An 18,839-nucleotide genomic window follows, 5' to 3' on the forward strand; every position below is an offset into this window, starting at 1 on the left:
ATGAGGCAAAGGAGGGGCATACAGGGTCAGAGGGGGAAATAGAGATCAGAGACCCAGAAAGGTGGCTTAGGAATAGGGAAATGGAGGCTGAATTCCAGGGTCAGAGGTAGGGAAATAAGAGGTAGAGTTCTAGGATTCTGGGCGCAGGCTCATCCTGCCCACGGGAATGGGTTTGGACCCAGGTCGGGGTAGTTGGGAGATTGGGCCTTGGAGTCCCTCTGACCCTGCAGGCTTTCCTCCTCGCCTTCACCTCGGACCTAATGCGTCTCCTGTCTCCTGTACCAGTAGGAACACACAGCCTACTGTGCAGCTTTCTCAACTGCGTAACTGTGCCCGCACCTCCAGCCTACCTTGCCCAGGAGGACCTCACGCCCTGCAAGTGGGAGCCTCAAGGAGGGGGTCTGGGCCTGTCTGGGAGGGGTGGAGCGCTGAGCCTGGGGACGCGCGGGGCCTGGCTGCGGGGGGCGGGGTGCTGAATCTGGAGGCGGAGCAGTGAGCCCGTGGGAGGGGTGGGGCGGAGCCCAATTAGGTGGATAGGAAGCTGAGTCTGCGCGGCGGACAGCTGGGCAGAGCTGGGGTGGAGGGTGGGGGAACCGCTGAAGGGGCGGGGCCAGGCACCGGGGCCTGGAGGGGCGGGAGAGACTCGCCGGACCCCGCGCCCTCCTCAGCTCAGGTACGCGGCCTTTCTCGACCCACAGGGGAACCTCACCCTCTTCTACTGGAAGCTGCTGGCCGTGCGTCTGGGCTTCATCGTCGCCTTCGAGGTAGGGTTAGCTATTTGTGTGTGTGGGACAGACTTGGGTTCAAGTTCAAGCGCTGCCGCCGACCAGCTGTAAACGGGGGGTATGCTATAGAATAGGATCTACTTCATAGGGTCGTTATGAAGATTCGGTGCCAAGCACTTGCACAGTGTCCAGCACATTGTAGGTGCTCAATAAATTAATAGCACTACTACTACGACTATTATCTTTGGGCAACAGACCTGGAGGAAGGAGAGGAGGCATGCTCCCTCCGGCTTTGCTTAGGATCCTTTCTCCAGCTCTGTCTCTACCAGGGTCCCTAGTGTTACGGGTTTCGAATTATACCCGTGTCTTTGGGCAAATGACAACCGCTTTATGCTTTAGTCTCTTCACCTGTAAAACAGGAATAGTGACTGTACTCACCTCCTAGTGTTGTTGTGAGGATTAAGTGAATTAATACCCGGGAAACCTCAGAATGGTGCCTTGCACTTAGTAAGCGCTCGATAAATTAAGGTAGCTAAGGGACTCATTCTCTCTTTGGCTCCCCCTTGGCCCCAGCACGTGGTGGTCTCCGTGCGCCCCCTCGCCTGGCTCGTGCCCGACGTTGCAGCAGCCCTGGTTACCAAAATAAAGCGCGAGCGCTACCTGGCCATGCAGAAGCCTGCGGACTCCGGGGAGGCGCTGCTTTAGGTCAGCACTGCTAACGGACCCTGGTCCCCCGACCGCGCCCCCCGGCCCGCCCCCACGCCTTAGCTCAGCCCTCTCTTGCCCCGCCCTCTAGTTTGGCCTCTCCCAGAGGGAGAATTGGCCCCCCTCCGTCTCCTTTCTGCCTGGCCCCGCCCTTCACCAAACTCCGCCCACTCCCCCGCCCCCTCTATGACATTATCCCCACCGGAGTCCCCTCTGCTCTCCAGGGCCAGCCTATTCAGCATGACCAAGCCATGCTTCCTGTCCTCTGCAGCAGGGGCGCTGTCCCCAGAGCCCAGGACCAGGCGCGAGTGAGGCGGGACTGCCCTTCAAGAACCCTAGGTTCCCCAGATGCTTCCTTCCATTTGGGGTCCTCTGCCTCTGGCCGGGGGTCTGGGCAGTACCTTGGCCAGCGGCCCCAAGGTCGGCCTCGGAACTGGGGTGAGAGGATTAGAGCATTAAAGCTCACTGAAGACTGCTAGTCCTGCATTGCCTCCCTCTCCCTGTCCCCGTCTCCTGCTCTGTGTGCAGTGCTGGCAATAAACCTCTCTCTGCCCCCCAGTGTGCCACCTGTCCATGGACACCTGGTTTCCACACACACTGTGCAGTGTCTCTTCATTGTCTGGATGCTCTGGAGGCCAAGGGAGTGGAGGGACCCTAATCACTCAGTACTGAGTGGTCACCAGTTGGTGGGGGAGAGTACATTGGGATCTGGGCCCTGGACACCTGCCCCATATGCTCATGGAGGCCAGCAGTGTATGAATAATAGTAAAAGGGTTTAGTCAGGAGAGCTGAGACACCTCCCAACGGACATTTACACACTTTTCACCAGATTCTCCCAAAAGCCTGGTGACGCAGTCCTGGGCAGTGGCTAAGGACAGAGGTTGGTGGTTGAGTCAAAGACCTGGGTTTGAATATTAGTGCTGACACCTATTAGCTGTATGACCTTGGGCAAGTGATTTAATCCCTCGGACCTCAATTTCATATCTATAAAATAGAGACTTCATAGAGCTGATGAGAGATTGAATGGGATAACCCCCTCCCCCGATTTAACACGTACAAGCCTCATGTCCTCATCTGATAAGTGGGAGCAGTAACAGGGTTGTGGTGGAGATTGAATGAATACAGTATCCCTTGCTTTTCAGAAGTTTGCATTACACCACTTGGCTTTCACCGAAGACTTCTATTTATTAGTACCTGTTTTCACTAACCAGAAGAAATCCAAAGAAAATTTTTGCTTTTACGGAAAAAGGTGAAAAAGGGAAAATAGCGTTCAACATTTGTTTTGCAGCAATCCTTTATAGAGGCAGCACACACCCTGAGCAGAGAGCCTGCCACACCAAACTTTTCCCTGGCCCGGCACTCAGCATCTCAGGATCAAGCCAACAGAGCTTTGAGCTGTGTCCTGGGGCATCTGTGTTTTATCTCGATTTATTTTGTGCATCTGTTAGCAAGATGTGTCCTCAAGTATCAGAAAAGCCTAAGAGAGGTTATTTTTGGGGTATGGAAATGCTAAAAACATTTTTCCATATACATTAATGGTAATTGCTTCTTTGTTTTATGCCGTTTTGGCTTAGGAAAGCTTTCGTAGGAACACTCTACTTTTGGGTAGTGGGGGAAACCTGTAAACAGATGTGAAGTGCTCAGAACAGTGCCTGGCACATAGTGTACAATAAGTTATGAGCAACATGAGTATTGGTATTTGTGTACATATTGATATTAACACTGAGTGTCTGGCAATTGCTGAGTGCTTAAATAAATGGCAGGTAGTATTGGGAATAGAACAGCTTTCCCTTTCATGGGCTTGGGAAGATTGCATGCTTGCTGCAGCCTCCTTACTGGAGGCTGGTTCTACTGGGGCTATTGGTTTATTGAGGGCTTATTCGGTGTGGGCTAGAGTCTGGGAAGGCTTCCTGGTGGAGGAGGCCATTGGAAATGGCAAGGTGGGTCATTCCAGGCAGCAGGAGAGGATGGGTCATTCATGGGAGCAGTGATGCTGGAAGGGTTGGCCAGGATGGTCCTGGATGCACATCACCAACTTTCATGATTTCCATCTCTCCACCATAGAAACGAGTGTTCCTATTTTATAGGTGCTGTAGCCAGTTCAGGGAGGGTCAGCAAACTGCAGAGTTCTCAGCGTACCTGAGAAGTCCAAGGCTTGGGAGGTTCTCTGTGAAGCCTCTCCTCCCCCAGCATGTCTTACATTTGGGAAGCTTCAGAAGAGGGGTGACTTGTTTCTTGGGCGGAAAAGCAGTGCTTCCCCCATCTTTAGGACATCGGTCTGGGGTCCTTCAGAGCCTCTCCCGGGCATAGGACTCCCATTGTTCCAGCCCCCCTCTTGTACCGCAGACTGGCCAAACCGGTTCTGGGGAAGGGGGGCGGGGAGCAGGCACGTTGAGACAGCCGCCTGCCCGCCTGCGAGGTTCCCTCCGCCTTCGCCTCCCCCTTCCCCGCCCCACACAATACCCAGGATCGTGCACTGCCCGGCTCAGGGGCCATGCTGACATAGCCCCCCGAGGACCCAGCTGCAACCCCAGAGCCCCCAGGTGGTCTGGAGCCCTGGACCGTGTCGGAGGCTGGACAGAGCTCCCTGGCTGAGGTAGGGCCCCACCCTGCTGCCTGCCGTCCCATCCTCCTCCCGCCAGTCTTCCCAGAGTGAGTCCTTTGTGCTGCCTGCCTGGCCTCTGATCCTGGCTCCCACCCACTTATGGCCTCCTGGGGCTCCGTAGCCTGTTTGGCCTGGATCCCCTTTCCAGCCATGACCTTCCACTCGGCTTTGTCCCTGAAGGGGCACAGGGGCCATGGCAGGGCCCTACTCCTCTGGGCATCGGGGCAAGGGGGACCAGGGAGGGAGGCAGGGAAATCCTGGGCGCAGGAAGCCAGAGGTGCTCTCCCTGAGCCATAGTAGTATCCAGAGACCCTCTCTGCCAGCCTTGCCAAGTGGGCCCACTGTCCATGTGATTAGCAGTGTCCACTGGATGGGGCCCTCCTTGGTCCCTGCCTGTCCTTCTGCCCGCAGAGATATTCATGATGACACGAGTTTCCTAGAGGGGGCAGCCAGGAGGGACCTTCCATGCTACTTTACAGGTGGGGACACTGGGGCCCGGGAACAGGCTATGACTCGCCTAGGGCCACACAGCTGGTAGTGTCAACACTGGGCTTGAACCTTGGCAGGGGTTTTCCCCTATGGGTTCCAGAATGACCATTGCCACTAGAATATCCGGTGATCCTGTCTGGAGCAGGGAATGAGCCTGCTACTTGGGGCCAGTTCTCTTCCTGAGGTTTTTTTCCTTTATTTTTTTTTCTAGCAGAGATGAGCTGCACACAGTATGAACACAGCTCAACCGCTCCTTGGTCCCGAGCACTGAGGTTGAGCGGGCCACATCTTGGGAAGGCCACAGGGCTGGTATCCAAGCTAGATGGGTCATTCCCATTGCCTTTTGGTCTGGACAGAGGTGGAGGTTGACTCACCCCTGACTTTCCCTCTAGGGACCTGCCTCCAGCCTCCTCTCTACGGAAAACCTACCACCTTCCCCTGGCATCCACCCAGGCTTCTCCTCTAAGCCTTTAATAGGGGGGCTCCTGCCCCAAGGCTTCCATGTTTTTGCTCACTTATCCCTGTAACTCAGGAGGGTATGGGGGGGTGTGCTCCCTGCCTTCCAGGGGCTCCCTGAATCCAAGTGGAGAGGATCTCCCAGAATACAAGGGAGCAGAAGCACGTGTACATTCTTGCACATGGGTCCCCACAGAAGAAAGTAGGACTCCTATGTTGAGGACTTCAGATTCCTGGAGAGAAAGAGATCTCTCTGGCCGGCAGTGGTCCCAAGTCTCCTTCCACATGCTCCTACAAAGAAGGGTGGGCCTCATCCTCACTGACTCAGTTTCCCCATCCGTGTGACGACCCAAGCCACCTGCTGACTAGAGAAAGACTAATCCCAATACTCAGGAGAATGACTATCAACTCCAAAGCTCCCACTCTGTGAGAGGGGCTTTACGGGTGCTATCATTAATTCTCGTGTTAGTGTTTTAAAGCTGGCAGGACTAGCCTATTTACCAGATGAGGAAACAGAGACGTGCTCAGATGGACAGAGGTTTAAGGTACAAGCTAAGCTGCCCACACGGACAGGGAGGGTAACTGTCTCTTAGGAGCAGCCCCACCCCATCCCAGGTAGGGACTGAAGAGAGCAGAGGAGCAGCTCTGCAGATGGAGTGGTCCCCCCCTGGGTCCTCTCCTCCATCCCCCCCTCATCCCTCGGTCACTGACGCTGTCACTGTTTCTCTCAGGTCAAGATTTTCTCCCTATCGATGTTTATTGGGTCCCTGGCTATTTCAGCCAGAACAGTTAGCCATTACTTCCTCCAGGAAGCCTTCCTGGAATGCTCAGGTCAAGTTGAGCCCAGCGCTGATGGTTCCTCTGGCTTGGCTCCTGCCAACCCGGATTGTAACTGTTTTCATTTTCAGCTCCCTCACTAGACTGGCAACCCTGTGGGCCACAAAACGTTTGTCCATCTGTCTCCCTGGGTTTTTCTGGGCTTTGCATCTGTCTCTGAGTATCTGGTCTGTGAAATTTTCAGTGTCTCTGTCTCTGTCTCCATCTCTGGGTCCCTGAATGTCTCGGCGTCTGTGGTTTTCTGGGTTTGAGTGTTTTGGGGTCTCCCGTTCCGAGATGCTGCCTAAAGGGTCTCCGTATCTCTGGGTCTCTATCTCTGTCTCTGTCCCCTCGGTCTCCTTGCCCTGCCAGGCTGGGCACTGCTCCTCTGGCCAGAGGGGGCCTCTGGGGGGGTCCTTGCTGCCCCGCCTGCCCACAGTGAGGCCAGGCTAGGGTAGGCCCCCGCCCAGCCCGCTGCCTGCTCCCTCCCTCCCTACCGCTTGCCTCACCACAGGGTTTGATGAATCAAACTCTTTGTCTGGGTGGGATCTCCCCCAGCCAGCTGGGCAGAGAGAGGGCTTCTCCCGCCGGAGCAGGAGCAGAACGAGATCAGCGGCCCTCGGCTGGAGAGGTGAGAGGCTGCAGGAGGGCAGCTGGTGGAGGGCCGGGGGAAGGGCTGTGGGGGCTCGGATCCCTCTATCATCAGGCCTGCCCCGAGGCTCCGGCAGACTCCTTGGGGATGACTCCCTGCCCAGAGAGGACCCGGTCAGCCTGGCTCGATCGCTGGGGTTGGGACCCCCGGGTAGGGAAGAACCCCTCTCTCGCCCCAAGTGGGGGATCCAGGACATCTCCCTGCCCTTCTCCCGGGAGGGCCTAGCCTGATCTGGGTGGTGGCCCGCCTGCCAGTCTGTGAGCCTCCCAGCCAGCTTGGCAGGGTGTGGGCACCACTCAGCGCAGAAGGCTGCAACTCTGGGCATGGTAGAGGAGGTTGGGTAACACCAAAGCAAGGACTTCTGGGCCCGTGTATTTGTGTCTGTATCTCGGTGTGTGAGTGTGAATGGAACAGGAGTGTGAGAAAGCTTGAGTGGGTACATAAATATCTGATGGGTCAGTGTGTGTGTGTGTGTGTGTGTGTGTGTGTATGTGTGTGTGAAAGAGTCTGTGTGAATATATGTAGTTGTGTGAAAAGTGTGTGAATGCGTGAGCCTGTGGCTTTGAAGTGTCTATGTGTACCTATGAGAGTGTGTATGTCCAGGTGTGTACTTGGAAGAAAACGTGTGCATGTGCCTGGAACATACATGGATTGTGCGACAACGTATGTATGTGTGTCTGATCATAGGTCAGTGAGAGTTGAAAATGCACAAGGTGGTTAAAAGCGCAGACTCAGAAGCGAGACAGCCTGGGTTTGAATCCTGGCTCCCCCCATAGGCCAAATAACGTCTGTGCCTCACCTACCTCACCTATAAAATGGGGATAAAAATAGCATCAACTCAGGGTTGTGAGGATTAAATGAAATAATATATATAAAGCACTTGCCACTTGCCCAGCACTTGCCACTCCGTAAGTGCCCAGTAAGTATTAGCTGTTACTATGCAGTTAGGTGCGTGAGTGTGCGCATGCGTGTACACAAGGGTTTGTCCAGGCCTCCGAGACGGAGGTGGCTTGCTGGACAGCCCTACTGTTCTGTGTCTGCCTCTCATACCTTTTCCCGTGCAGGCCCAGGTGGGTGGCAGAGCAAAGGAGGAATGGACTGTGGGCCACCTGCCACCCTCAAGTCCCACCTGGCTGGGCCACGTGGCTCTGCCCGCCACCCGGTAGCCGTGTGCCAGCAGGAGAGCCTGTCCTTTGCAGAGTTGCCTGCCCTGCAGCCCCCGAGCCCTGTGTGTCTGGATCTCTTCCCTGTGGCCCCAGAGGAGCTGCGGGCTCCTGGCAGCCGCTGGTCCCTGGGGACCCCTGCTCCTCTCCAAGGGCTGCCATGGCCGCCATCCCCGGAAGTCCCAGACACCGACATCTCCACTGGTGGGGGGATGCGGCCCAGCAGGGCTGGCAGCTGGCCACACTGTCCTAGTGCCCAGCCCCCAGCTCTGGAGGGACCCTGGAGTCCCCAGCACCCACAGCCACAGCGCCGGGCCAGTCATGGCTCAGAGAAGAAGTCTGCCTGTGAGTCACTCTGGGTGAGGGGTGGTGGCCCAGTGGGACAGACAGGGGAGAAGTCGGGTGGCTCTTTTAAGCTTCATAAGCCCCAGAGTTCCCCAAACAGGCAGGACAAGTGGTAGATTCTAGTGAGAAGAGAATGGGAAATCAGGGAGGACTGGTGACTTGTTGGAGGTTGCACTGCAAATGAGTGGCTGTCCTGGGCTCCTTGGCCCTTTGCCCACTGCAGGCAAGCACTGTGCTCTCTCTGCTACCCCTCTTGTGGATCCCATTTTCGGGGGACGGGGGGACCAGATCCTGGCAAAAACACTGACCTTTCCCTCAGAGGCTCAGGGCCACAGGGTAGCAGCAGCGGGGAGTGGAGAGAGCGCCCAGCAGATGCAGCCTGTGCTCTCACCCCACTTCCCCGTAGGGCGCAAGATGCGGGTGTACCAGCGTGAAGAGCTCCCTGGCAGCCCTGAAGCCCATGCTGTTTTCCTGGAGCCTGGCCAGGCGGCAGAGCAGACCCTGAGCACAGAGGAGCCTAGGCCACTGGAGCTGTCTGGACCCTCCCGAGGAGGCCTGGAGGGGCCTGAGCGGAGGCGCTTCTCAGCCTCTGAGCTGATGACCCGGCTGCACTCTTCCCTGCGCCTGGGGCGGAATTCAGCAGCCAGGGTGCTGACCCCAGGGTCAGGCACTGCTGCAGCTCGGGAAGGTACCAGCTGCTTCCCTGGGCCCTAAGAGCAGGCCGCGAGCCAGAGGCAGCATGGGGCACGGCCCACACCTGAGACGGGGTGCTGGTCAGCTGGAGTGTGGCACCCCAGTGCCCAGCGCCATTCTTGGAGCCACCCACCCTCAGCTCTTGCCCTCTCCAGGAAAAGCATCTGGAAGGGAGTCGCGCAGTGTAGAGATGAGGGTGGACGGTCTGGCGATGCCAGCCCCTGTTGACCCGAGCGGGGGCCATAGCGGCTGGCCCGAGCCCAGGTACCATCTCCCACTCGCGCTCGGTCCGAGGAGGGGTGCCGGCCAAGAAGGGCCCTGACCCTGTCCCTTTCCTAGGCAGGACACGCCGGAAGAGCTGGCTCCGGGGTCCAGGAGCGCCAGCGAGCGGCGCCAGTCACGGTTTCTCCTTAACAGTACGTGGGAGGAAGGGGCTGGGGGGCTGCGGGTTTGGAGAGTTGAGAGGTTGGGATCTTGCGAGAGGGCAAGAGAGCTGAATCTCCGCAGCAAGCACAGTGGCTAGCACGCAGTGAGTGCGCAAGCAGTGTTTCTGGAAGGAGTGAGTGAGTGAGTGAACGAGTTCACGGTGTCCCGCTACCCGAACCGTCCGAAAGGCTCGTTTAGTGAGGCGGGCTCTCGGGGCGCCGGGCAGGAGCCGGACCCGGCCGGCGGGCGCCCCACGGCCCTCCCCCGCCCCTCTCCCCGCCCAGCGGTCCTCTACCAGGAATACAGCGACGTGGCCAGCGCCCGCGAACTGCGGCGGCAGCAGCGCGAGGAGGAGGGCCCGGGGGACGAGGCGGAGGGCGCGGAGGAGGGGCCCGGGCCGCCGCGCGCCAACCTCTCCCCGAGCAGCTCCTTCCGGGCGCAGCGCTCGGCGCGAGGCTCCACCTTCTCGCTGTGGCAGGACATCCCCGACGTGCGCGGCAGCGGCGTCCTGGCCACGCTGAGCCTGCGCGACTGCAAACTGCAGGAGGTGGGCGCCGGGGGCCGGCGGGGCTGCCAGCCGGGGAGGTGGCCCTGGGGCCCGCAGGGGGCGGGGCCACAGAAGGGGCGGGGCCAGGAGGACGTGGTAGAGGGGTGGTCCCTCGACTTAGCGGGGCCTGAGGCCCTGGGTTACCGGGCCAGCGGGACTGCACACTGCTGGAGGTGGGCGTGGGACCCAGCGGGGAAGGCGGGGCCACGAGAGGGCGGGGCCGGCGGGACCGTCTATGCGAAAGGTGGGTGCACGGACCTGACCAGGTGGGGCAGGCTGCTAGCGGGGCCGGGAGCGCTGCAGCAGCCGTCGAGAGCGGCGGCTGGACGGAGGGGTGGGGCCAGGGGCGGGGCCAACAGGGCCAGCGGAGGGGCGGAGTCAGGCTGGGCCGGCCGAGGTGGGACCGCGAAAGCGAGGACCCGGAGGGGCAGAGCCCTCTGGAGAGAAAACGCCTGGTGGGCGAGGGACTGAGCGGGGCGGGGGCGGGGCTAAATGAAGCGCTCCCCGCTGGAGGGGCAGGCCTGATGGGTGGAGCTAGGGGCTCAGGCAAGGTCTTTAGTTGAGTTTGAACAATTGCGCGCGGCTAGAGGTGGTCTCCTTCACCCGTCAGGCACCAGGTCATCGGAGGTGGGGTATCTAAGGAGATGGTGTCCAGGGCTTGGACAGCAGGGGGAGGGGTAAAGGAATGGCGGGGTCGGGAGGGCGGGTGGTAAGTGAGGTCACAGTGTCCGGGGTGGGCTTGTCGGGCCCTTTCAACCCCGCCTCCGCCCTCACTCAGGCCAAGTTTGAGCTGATCACGTCCGAGGCCTCATACATCCACAGCCTGTCGGTGGCCGTGGGCCACTTCTTAGGATCTGCTGAGCTGAGCGAATGTCTGGGGGTGCAGGACAAGCAATGGCTGTTCTCCAAACTGCCCGAGGTCAAGAGCACCAGCGAGAGGTGAGGGAGTGGTCTGGTCAGGTGGGGGGGCGGGGACAAAGCCTATGATTGGCCCGGCTCCCAGGTCTGGGGTCTCTCCTTGGCCCTGACCCTGACCCCTCTCCGGACCCCTCAGGTTTCTGCAGGACCTGGAGCAGCGGCTAGAGGCAGATGTCCTGCGTTTCAGCGTGTGCGACATTGTGTTGCACCACTGTCCAGCCTTCCGCCGAGTGTACCTGCCCTACGTCACCAACCAGGCCTACCAGGAGCGCACCTACCAGCGTCTGCTGTACTCTGAAGGGGGGGGGGGGAGATAAAGGGAGTCTTAGGCGGAAGGGTGTATGGAGGACCGGTGACCCGGGAGGGGGGTGGTTCCTGAACAGGGCTCTCTGACCTAGGATCAGGTTAGACCCAACCCCAAGGGGCAGGAAGGATATGCCGAGAGGTACCTGAAAAATCAAGAGGGTGGCTGGGGTCATGGATCCTGGCGGTTCATAGGATCTATGAGCCTATCTGTGACCCCAGGCCCCTCCCCATCTTCCAGCCTGGAGAACCCCAAGTTCCCTGGCATCCTGGCTCGCCTGGAGGAGTCTCCCGTATGCCAACGTCTGCCCCTCACCTCCTTCCTTATCTTGCCATTTCAGAGGATCACCCGCCTCAAGATGCTGGTGGAGGTAGCTGGAGGGCACCCGGCTACAGTGAGGGCTGTGAGGGGGGAATGGTGCTGTGCCTTCCACAGCCCCTCCTGGGTAACGACAGGCGGGCAGGGTTATGGGTGGAGGTCCCAGCTTGCCTCATTGCACCGACCCCACCCTCCAGAACATCCTGAAGCGGACAGCACAGGGCTCTGAAGACGAAGACGTGGCCACCAAAGCCTTCAATGCACTCAAGGAGGTGAGCTCAGCTCCCCAGGGCGCCCCCAGATCCCCGGCATATCTCTAAATGAGCCCCAGCCATCAGAGCCTCTGGTCCCCAGGTGGGAGCCTGAGGCTAGGCTCTGGGAGCAGGGGTGGGGGGGGGCCGCAGGTGACCCACCCACGGCCTCCCCAGCTGGTGCAAGAGTGCAATGCCAGCGTGCAGTCCATGAAGAGGACAGAGGAGCTCATCCATCTGAGCAAGAAGATCCACTTTGAGGGCAAGGTGCATGCCTGCTGCTGGCGGGATGGGGGCCACAAAGGGGTTGCTCTTGTTCCTTCCTTCCCTGAGCACGGCAGGCCAGTTCCTCGCTCCCCTGCCCCACCCCTCCCCTGTTCTGTGCTTTTTGCCCTGCTGTCCCGGGCCTGACCCGCCCTCCCCCGGCCCCCTCCGTCCTTCCAGATCTTCCCACTGATCTCTCAGGCCCGCTGGCTGGTTCGGCATGGGGAACTGATGGAGCTGGCACCACTGCCCGCAGCGCCCCCCGCCAAGCTGAAGCTGTCCAGCAAGGCAGTCTACCTGCACCTCTTCAACGACTGCTTGCTGCTCTCTCGGCGGAAGGAGTGAGTCTGGGCAGGGTGCGGGAAGTAGATCGGAGCCAGCTCCCTTCTTCCCCACCATGAGGCTCCCAAACAGTCCATCACTAGGCCTGGGAGCCCCTGTCTGGGCTGCTGGAGCACCCCGAGCCTTGGAGGTTCCCCCAGAAAAGGCAGAGATGTGAGGCCAGTCCATTTTCCAGACCTGAGAACCAAGGGCTGGGCTGTCTGCAGAGCAGAGATTAAGAGCACCGTCCTGGAGTCCCAGCTCCGCCCCAACTCATCCTGATAATGGCCAACATTTACTGAGCGCCTGTCCTGTGCCAGGCATCCTGTGTGCACTATTCTCTTCAGTCCTCTAAGCATCTCCCTGGAAAGTAGGCTCCCTTGTTATTCTCAAGAGCATGGATCTAGTAAGTGCAGGGGCCAGGAGGCCAGGTCTGTCCGGTGTCCGATCCCAGGCTCTTAACCATTGTTATTATCTTATCCTCCATCTGTAACATAGAGACTACCATGTAGGGACACTCAGTGTGATAATAATACATGGAAAGAGCTTAGCACAGTGCCTGGCACGCAGTGAACACTCACTCCGTATTAGCTGTGATTGGTATCAGTTTGGGATGAGGGAGAAGTCTTTCTGAGTGAGGTAAGCCTTAAGGCTGGATGTGATGAAGAAAGGACTTCTTAGACTATGGGAAGGGTTCATTCCTGGTTTATTCATTCATTCACTAAAGTGTCACCGAACCCCTATTCTCTTCCGGGCCCTGATGGGTGCTAGGGACATTTCTGCCTAGAGGAGCTCTCAGGACAATGATGATACATTCTGATAACCACCTGGTCAGTGTTTTGAGGGGAAAGGTGCACTCCTACTGTAGCAACTTCTGGTATGGGGTGAGAATCAGTAACGCTTCAAAGAGGAAGGGACATTTGAGCTGGGTTTTGAAGGATACGTAGGAGTTTTCCAGGTGGAGAAGGAGTTTGGGAGGATATAGCAAAGTCACAGTAAGGTATAACAGCAGAGTGTGTTTGGGGGATGATGGAGCCTAATACGGCTGGATTCGTAGAGGGGAAGGTCAGGAAAAAGAAGTTGGGTTGTTGAAAGTCATAGTACAGAGGTTGGGCTTTCTGAGGGCCATGGGGAGCATGGAGAGTTAAGCAGATGAGTGACATTTTACTCCTGGTCAGTCTGGAGAATGGACTGGAAGGAGAGAGACCAGAAGCTATTACAATTGCCCAGGTGAGAGTAGATGCCCCCAAAGTGGTTGGGATTTGTGTGGACTCCAGGGACAATAGGGAGTTAGGTAGGATGGAGCTGCTGGTGGGGTGTGCGGGGAGAGGGAGAGAAGAGGCTGGAATGATGGCAGAGTTTCCTCCTGGGCCACTTGATGGAGTCTTTCCCTGGAATGGGGAACAGGGAAGGTGTCTGGTTTGGAGTGGGAGATACTGACTTCTATTTAGACAGGTTGAGAAGAAGGAATCTGTGGGACCTCCTGGACCCACTCACCTGCCCATCCTTCCCACAAGTGTTTATTGAACCCAGATTATGGGCCGGGCAGTGTCAAGCACTGGGATAGAACGGCAAACGAGAGACAGAGTTCAGCTTCTACACCGGTCCGAGAGTCAAACACTAAGCAGCGCAGGGGTCTCATCTGGGGGGCTGCCCCTTGGCTCTTTAGAATAAGGACTCGGGGGGGCGGGGAGCAGTTCAGAGAGAACCTGAAAGCATGCCCGGGGTCAGGGACTGGGTTTTGTCACCTTCTACTTCTGTCAGGGAGCCCGTGGGAATGGTGTTCCCCATTCCTTGTGGGGCCTCTGCTGGCTGTTAGGGGGGTGATGCCCTTCCGCAGCCAATGGGGAGGGAGCCAGAGGGGCAGCCACTCCCTTCTGATCGGAACTCCCCTGTCCCGAGGGTGAGCCAGGCTGACCTCACCTCCCCCGGTCCCGCAGGCTAGGGAAGTTTGCCGTGTTTGTCCATGCCAAGATGGCCGAGCTCCAGGTGAAGGATCTGAGCCTGAAGCTCCAAGGCATCCCCGGCCACGTGTTCCTCCTTCAGCTCCTCCATGGGCCACATGCGAAGCACCAGTTCCTGCTGAGGGCCCGGACTGAGTGAGTGGGCTTGGGTGTGGAGAGAGAGGACCCCTCCCCGGGCAGGCACAAGGCCTTTCAAGTCTACCTGCGGGGACAGGGGCATAAGGCAGGCCACGGGCGGAGCTGGTGTCCAGAGCCTTCCGGGCCTGCTCTCTTATGCTCGGAGCTGGGTGGGGCCCCAGCTTGGGGACCGACAGGGCTGTGGGGCGGGCCCTGGGTGGGTCCTGAGTCTGGACATCATACCCCAATTCTCCCAGCCCTGTCTCGCCACTCTGGCCCTGGGAGATTGCACTTTGCGCATTGTGCCAACTCAGCCTCCCCCTCCCTAGAAGTGAGAAGCAGCGATGGATCTCAGCCATGTGCCCCTCCAGCTCCCAGGAGGAGAAGGAGGTCTTCAGCGAGGGCCAAGGTAGCAGCCTGCCTCTCCCTGCCCCCCCCCGCCCCCGCCTCAAGGCCCGCATCCCCCCAGCTGGGTCCCTCACTCCTCTTCCCCTTTCCTCCCATCCTGGTGCCATGTTACCAGCAGAGCCAGCGGGGAGAGAGATCAACCGGCCTGGGGCAGTCAGGGGCCGGCCTGGGGCAGTCAGGGGCCGGCCTGGGCCAGTCAGGGGCCACTGTGCAGATCCTTGGAAGAGGGACAACATTTACAGAGGCCAGGCCGACCCCCATGTGCTCAGGCGACACCTTGGAGATGGCAAAGCCTTTTGTATCCTCCCATTTCATCCCCACAGAAACCCATTTTACAAGTTAGAAAACAGAGGTTCAGAAAGGTTAAAGTGACTTGTCCAAGTTCACCCAACTAGTAAGGGGCAGAGCTGCGGCTGGAGCCCGGGTCTGTCTCCACCTTCACTTCTGTTGCAAAGAGGGCAGGAACCGAAGTGGCCGGGGGTGGGGGGTGCGGGATCAGCTCTGTTGATATGGAGGCTTCTTTCTGGGGTGTGAGTGAGGCTGGTAAGCCAGAGTGCTGCCCAATCAGAGAGGGACCCTGATATAGTGGATACCAGGCTGCTCTTGAGGGTTTCTGAGCGGGGGAGTTAGGGCTGAGCTAACGAAGAAGGGAAAGGAACTGGTTTCTACCCATGCTTGCCATGCATCAGGCCCAGTGTAAGGGGCTTTTATACGCATTTAGTTTCTTCAGTCCTCATGATAGCCCTGTTGTAGACTCATTTTTTCATATCTGAGAAAACAGGCTCAGAAATGTTAAGTAACTTGCCCAAGGTCAGACAGCCAGTGGGGAGCAGAGCTGGGATTCAAGCCAGGTCTGGCCCCAAAGCCTGTGGTTTTCGCAATACTGCCAGCCTGTCTACCGTGGTAGAAAGAGCCTAGGGCCTAGATCGAAGCAGGTTCTCTGGCTTGGGCTAAGAGTCCTGTTTGGGCTGTGGGGTGAGCGTCCCACTCCAGAGAGGTGGTCAGGGAAGGCCCCTGCAGGATGAAGAGGGGCAGCCTCTTCTGGGGGAGGTACTCCTGGAAGGAGGACAGGCAGTGCAAAGGCCCTGAGGCAGGAGGGAGCTCAGAATGTTGGGGGAACAGCAGGGCAGCTAGTGTTGCTGAGCTTCATGAGCAAGGGGCGTGGGGAGGGGGAGGGGAAAAAGAAGGGAGGAGGGGAGGCTAGCGAGGACGCAATGCCAGACCATGCAGGGCTTTGTAGGCTGTGGGGAGGACTTTGGATTTTACTCAGAGGAGTGGGAGGTCCCAGTTGAGAAGGATGGATTAGAGGGAGCCCTGGATAGCAGCAGGGGCATAGGAAGGGGCCATTACTGTTTTGTGGGGGGTGTCTGGGGTAGGTGGACACTGGCCTGGAGGTCAGCGTCAAGGTGTTAGACTGAGCTGGGGAGGTGAGAGCCCTGGGCAATAACCCAAGCTGGGAGGGACTGGATTCACCAAGGGCTTGTGTTTAGCGTAAGAGGACAGTGGCCAGGGTGGGCAGTGGGAGGCGCGGAGCAAATGAAGCAGCAGGAGCCACCACCCACCCTCCGGGGACTCCCTCTCCTACCCCTCCCCACCCCCAATCACCCCCTGCCCCGGGGACTCCCTCGCTCTCCCTTGGGCTGTCAGACCACCCCCAGGTTCAGTGTGTCAGGACATACAAGGCTCTGCAGCCGGATGAGCTGACCCTGGAGAAGACTGACATCCTGGCTGTGAGGACCCAAACCAGTGATGGTGAGAGGGGCCTCCTGGGAAGGCCTTCCTGATGGGACCCGGGTGGGCAGGAGGTAGCTAGATGTCTAAGACATCACAGGAAAAAGTTGTGCAAGTGTTGATCAACCACAGCATGCAGGAATCAAGTTAGACAAGAGGAGGAACTTCCCGCTTATAAAGCTGGAGGATGCAGAGTGACTGATGGGAAAGAATGGGAAATACCCTTCTTAGAGGATGTCAGGAAAAACAGGTCAGAAATTCATCTACAAGACTGCTAGAGGCAGGGTCCTTCCTGGAACTGGGTTGCTGGGATGATGTCACCTCTGCCCCAGGGGCGCAGACAAGGCAGACCTGGCCCTGGAGTCCCTTTGATGCCACTGATGTTGCTCCTGGCCTGCGTGCCCCTAGGCTGGCTGGAGGGGGTCCGCCTGGCAGATGGCGAGAAGGGGTGGGTGCCCCAGGCCTACGTGGAAGAGATCAGCAGCCTCAGTGCCCGCCTTCGAAACCTCCGAGAGAATAAGCGGATCACAAGTGCCACCAGCAAACTGGGAGAGCCCCCCGCATGATGGGCAGCCATGGCCTGGGACGCCGGCTCCGTGCCCAGCTCCTGCACAGGTCTGCAGGGACCTGTAGTGTCCCGAGCCCCAGGCCACTGCTGGTGTTCCACGACCTGGCGTCCAGAGTACAGCCCGTCCTCACACTCCTCCAGGTCCACACTTCAGGGCCGACACCAGTTTCTTCCTCCCACAGAGGGACTGCACAGGTGACCTGTGACAGCTGGCAAGGACTGGGGCCCACTCCCTTCACGCTGCCTGACTCTTGGTCCCTCTGGCAGGGGCCCAGCTGGGGACAGCTCTCGTGCTGATGGGTGCTGGGACCTATATGTATATAGATATATATATCTGGTGTCTTCTGGCCAGAGCCTGCATGGGCCCTGGTGGCTGTGACTTTTCTGTAAATAAACTCCCATGATGCCTTTGCTTGGAGTCTGCGGGCTGTCTGATGCTGCCCCCACCCCAGCCCCACTTCCTCCAACTAAAGGTCAGGAGGCTCCCTGGCTGCCTCCCAATGGGGAGAGTTCACCTCTTAACCGGAGGAGGAGACAGCAGGGCTGGGTATGAATTAGACAGCTTTGGGCTGCAATTGACAAAATATCAGATTCAACTAGGCTTGGAGATCGAAGAGACTTGATTGGCTCTTGTGTTTGCTTCTTACAGCTGCTGTAGCAAATGATCACAAACGAGATGACTTAAACCAATAGAAATGTATTCTCTGACTGTTCTGGAGGCCAGAAATCTAAAGTCAGTATCATTGGGCCCAAATCCAGGTGTCGGCAGGGCCGTGCTCTGCCCTGTAGCGGGGATGTGTTCCAGGGGAGAATGGTTCCTTGCCTCTTCCAGCTCTGGTGGCTACCAGCTTTTCTCGGCTTGTGGCCACACCACTCAATCTCTGCCTCTGTGGTCACACTGCCTTCTCCTCTGTGTGTCTGTGGCAGATCTACCTCTGCCTCCCAAGGATAAGGATACATGGGATTACATTTGGGGTCCACCCAGATAATCTATCTCATAATCCTTAACTTAAATCCCACCTGAAAAATCTATCTCCCCTCCCTTGTTTATCATAGAAGATAACATTTACAAGTTCTAGATATCAAGATGTAGATATCTTTTAGGGGACCATTTCTCAGCCTACCACAGTTCTCATAACTAAGAAGTATATGGGCAGGGTGGGCTTCAAGCAAGGCTTGATCCAGGAGCTCCTTGATGTCACTGAGGACTCAGCTCTTTCCATTCTTCTACTCGGTTGTCCTTGGTATTGTCTTCATCCTAAGGCTTCCAGGGGCTTCTTCATTCACATCCAACATGGAAGGAGGGAATTGTCTTTGTCCTAGCATTCCCTGTCAAAGTCCGGGGATGCTTTCTGACTAGACCAGCTTGGGTCACGTGGCTACCTCTGGGCTGATCACAGTGGCCAGGGGGCGGGGTGTGCTGACAGACCTAGCCCAGGTCATGTGCTTTAGCTCTGTAGCCAGGTTGGGGACTTACGTTTCTTGGAACCCCATGGATTCCCACGTGGAGTCTGATGGCTGCTGCAGAGGAGGGGTAGTTGCTGGGGAGGCCAATGTTCATTGAAACCCAAATCACCCAGGAGAGTAGAAGCACCTGGGAATGAGCCTGGATATGTGAACACATCTGGGGGGACCAGAGCATCCTTCATCCCTCAAAAGGAGGTCATGGGTCAAGGAAAACGTGAGCTAGGTTGGTCCTAGAAGGCAAACATGGGCAGATGGGGAGACGCTCAGACCCATGAAGAAGCTTTTGGGAATGACTTTCTAACCTGAGATGGTGCAGGGAGGGTGGAGCGTATGGGCCAAGGGGGCAGATACATTTGAATTTGAATCCTGGTTCAGATATTTATACCCATGTGATTTTTTTTTTTAATCTTTTTTTTTTTTAAGATTTTATTTATTTGACAGAGAGAGAGAGATAGCGAGAGCAGGAACACAAGCAGGGGAGTGGAAGAGGGAGAAGCAGGCTCCCTGCTGAGCAAGAAGCCTGATGTGGGGCTTGATCCCAGGACCCTGGGATCATGACCTGAGCTGAAGGCAGACGCTTAATGAC

At 57.8% G+C, this 18,839-nt stretch overlaps 1 protein-coding gene across 7 annotated transcripts; it reads left to right on the forward strand.

Moving 5' to 3' along the window:
• Window positions 1-293: 293 nt before the first annotated feature.
• On the forward strand, window positions 294-17,198 carry ARHGEF19 (Rho guanine nucleotide exchange factor 19). Of its 7 annotated transcripts, none has more exons than XM_036067012.2 (20): window positions 294-379; window positions 699-764; window positions 1,299-1,430; window positions 1,655-1,868; window positions 6,355-6,427; window positions 7,513-7,956; window positions 8,363-8,644; window positions 8,805-8,913; window positions 8,989-9,065; window positions 9,360-9,622; window positions 10,401-10,561; window positions 10,677-10,829; window positions 11,085-11,214; window positions 11,360-11,434; window positions 11,591-11,680; window positions 11,858-12,018; window positions 13,939-14,097; window positions 14,337-14,488; window positions 16,135-16,239; window positions 16,627-17,198. In XM_036067012.2, exons 4-20 carry the CDS (start codon window positions 1,779-1,781, stop codon window positions 16,782-16,784), a joined length of 2,682 nt encoding a protein of 893 aa, XP_035922905.1. In that variant the 5' UTR covers window positions 294-379; window positions 699-764; window positions 1,299-1,430; window positions 1,655-1,778; the 3' UTR covers window positions 16,785-17,198. The 7 variants fall into 7 exon arrangements, with proteins under 7 accessions (XP_035922905.1, XP_077929882.1, XP_077929881.1 ...); XM_078073756.1 differs by lacking the exon at window positions 294-379 and having other exon boundaries at window positions 601-764; window positions 16,627-16,833; window positions 16,969-17,198; XM_078073755.1 differs by lacking the exon at window positions 294-379 and having other exon boundaries at window positions 601-764.
• The last annotated feature ends 1,641 nt before the right edge of the window (window positions 17,199-18,839 follow it).

Source organism: Halichoerus grypus, chromosome 5 (assembly GCF_964656455.1).
Source record: "Halichoerus grypus chromosome 5, mHalGry1.hap1.1, whole genome shotgun sequence".
Classification (NCBI taxonomy): domain Eukaryota; kingdom Metazoa; phylum Chordata; class Mammalia; order Carnivora; family Phocidae; genus Halichoerus; species Halichoerus grypus.

What these genes read in the sequence shown, in the direction of transcription:
- ARHGEF19 (XM_036067012.2), top strand. Translation starts at nt 1,779, where the DNA reads ATGCTTCCTTCCATTTGGGGTCCTCTGCCTCTGGCCGGGGGTCTGGGC. An exon ending in GTCACGGTTTCTCCTTAACA is followed by an intron (nt 9,066 to 9,359) that starts GTACGTGGGAGG and finishes CTCCCCGCCCAG; the next exon opens with CGGTCCTCTACCAGGAATAC. An exon ending in GAGGACCCAAACCAGTGATG is followed by an intron (nt 16,240 to 16,626) that starts GTGAGAGGGGCC and finishes GCGTGCCCCTAG; the next exon opens with GCTGGCTGGAGGGGGTCCGC.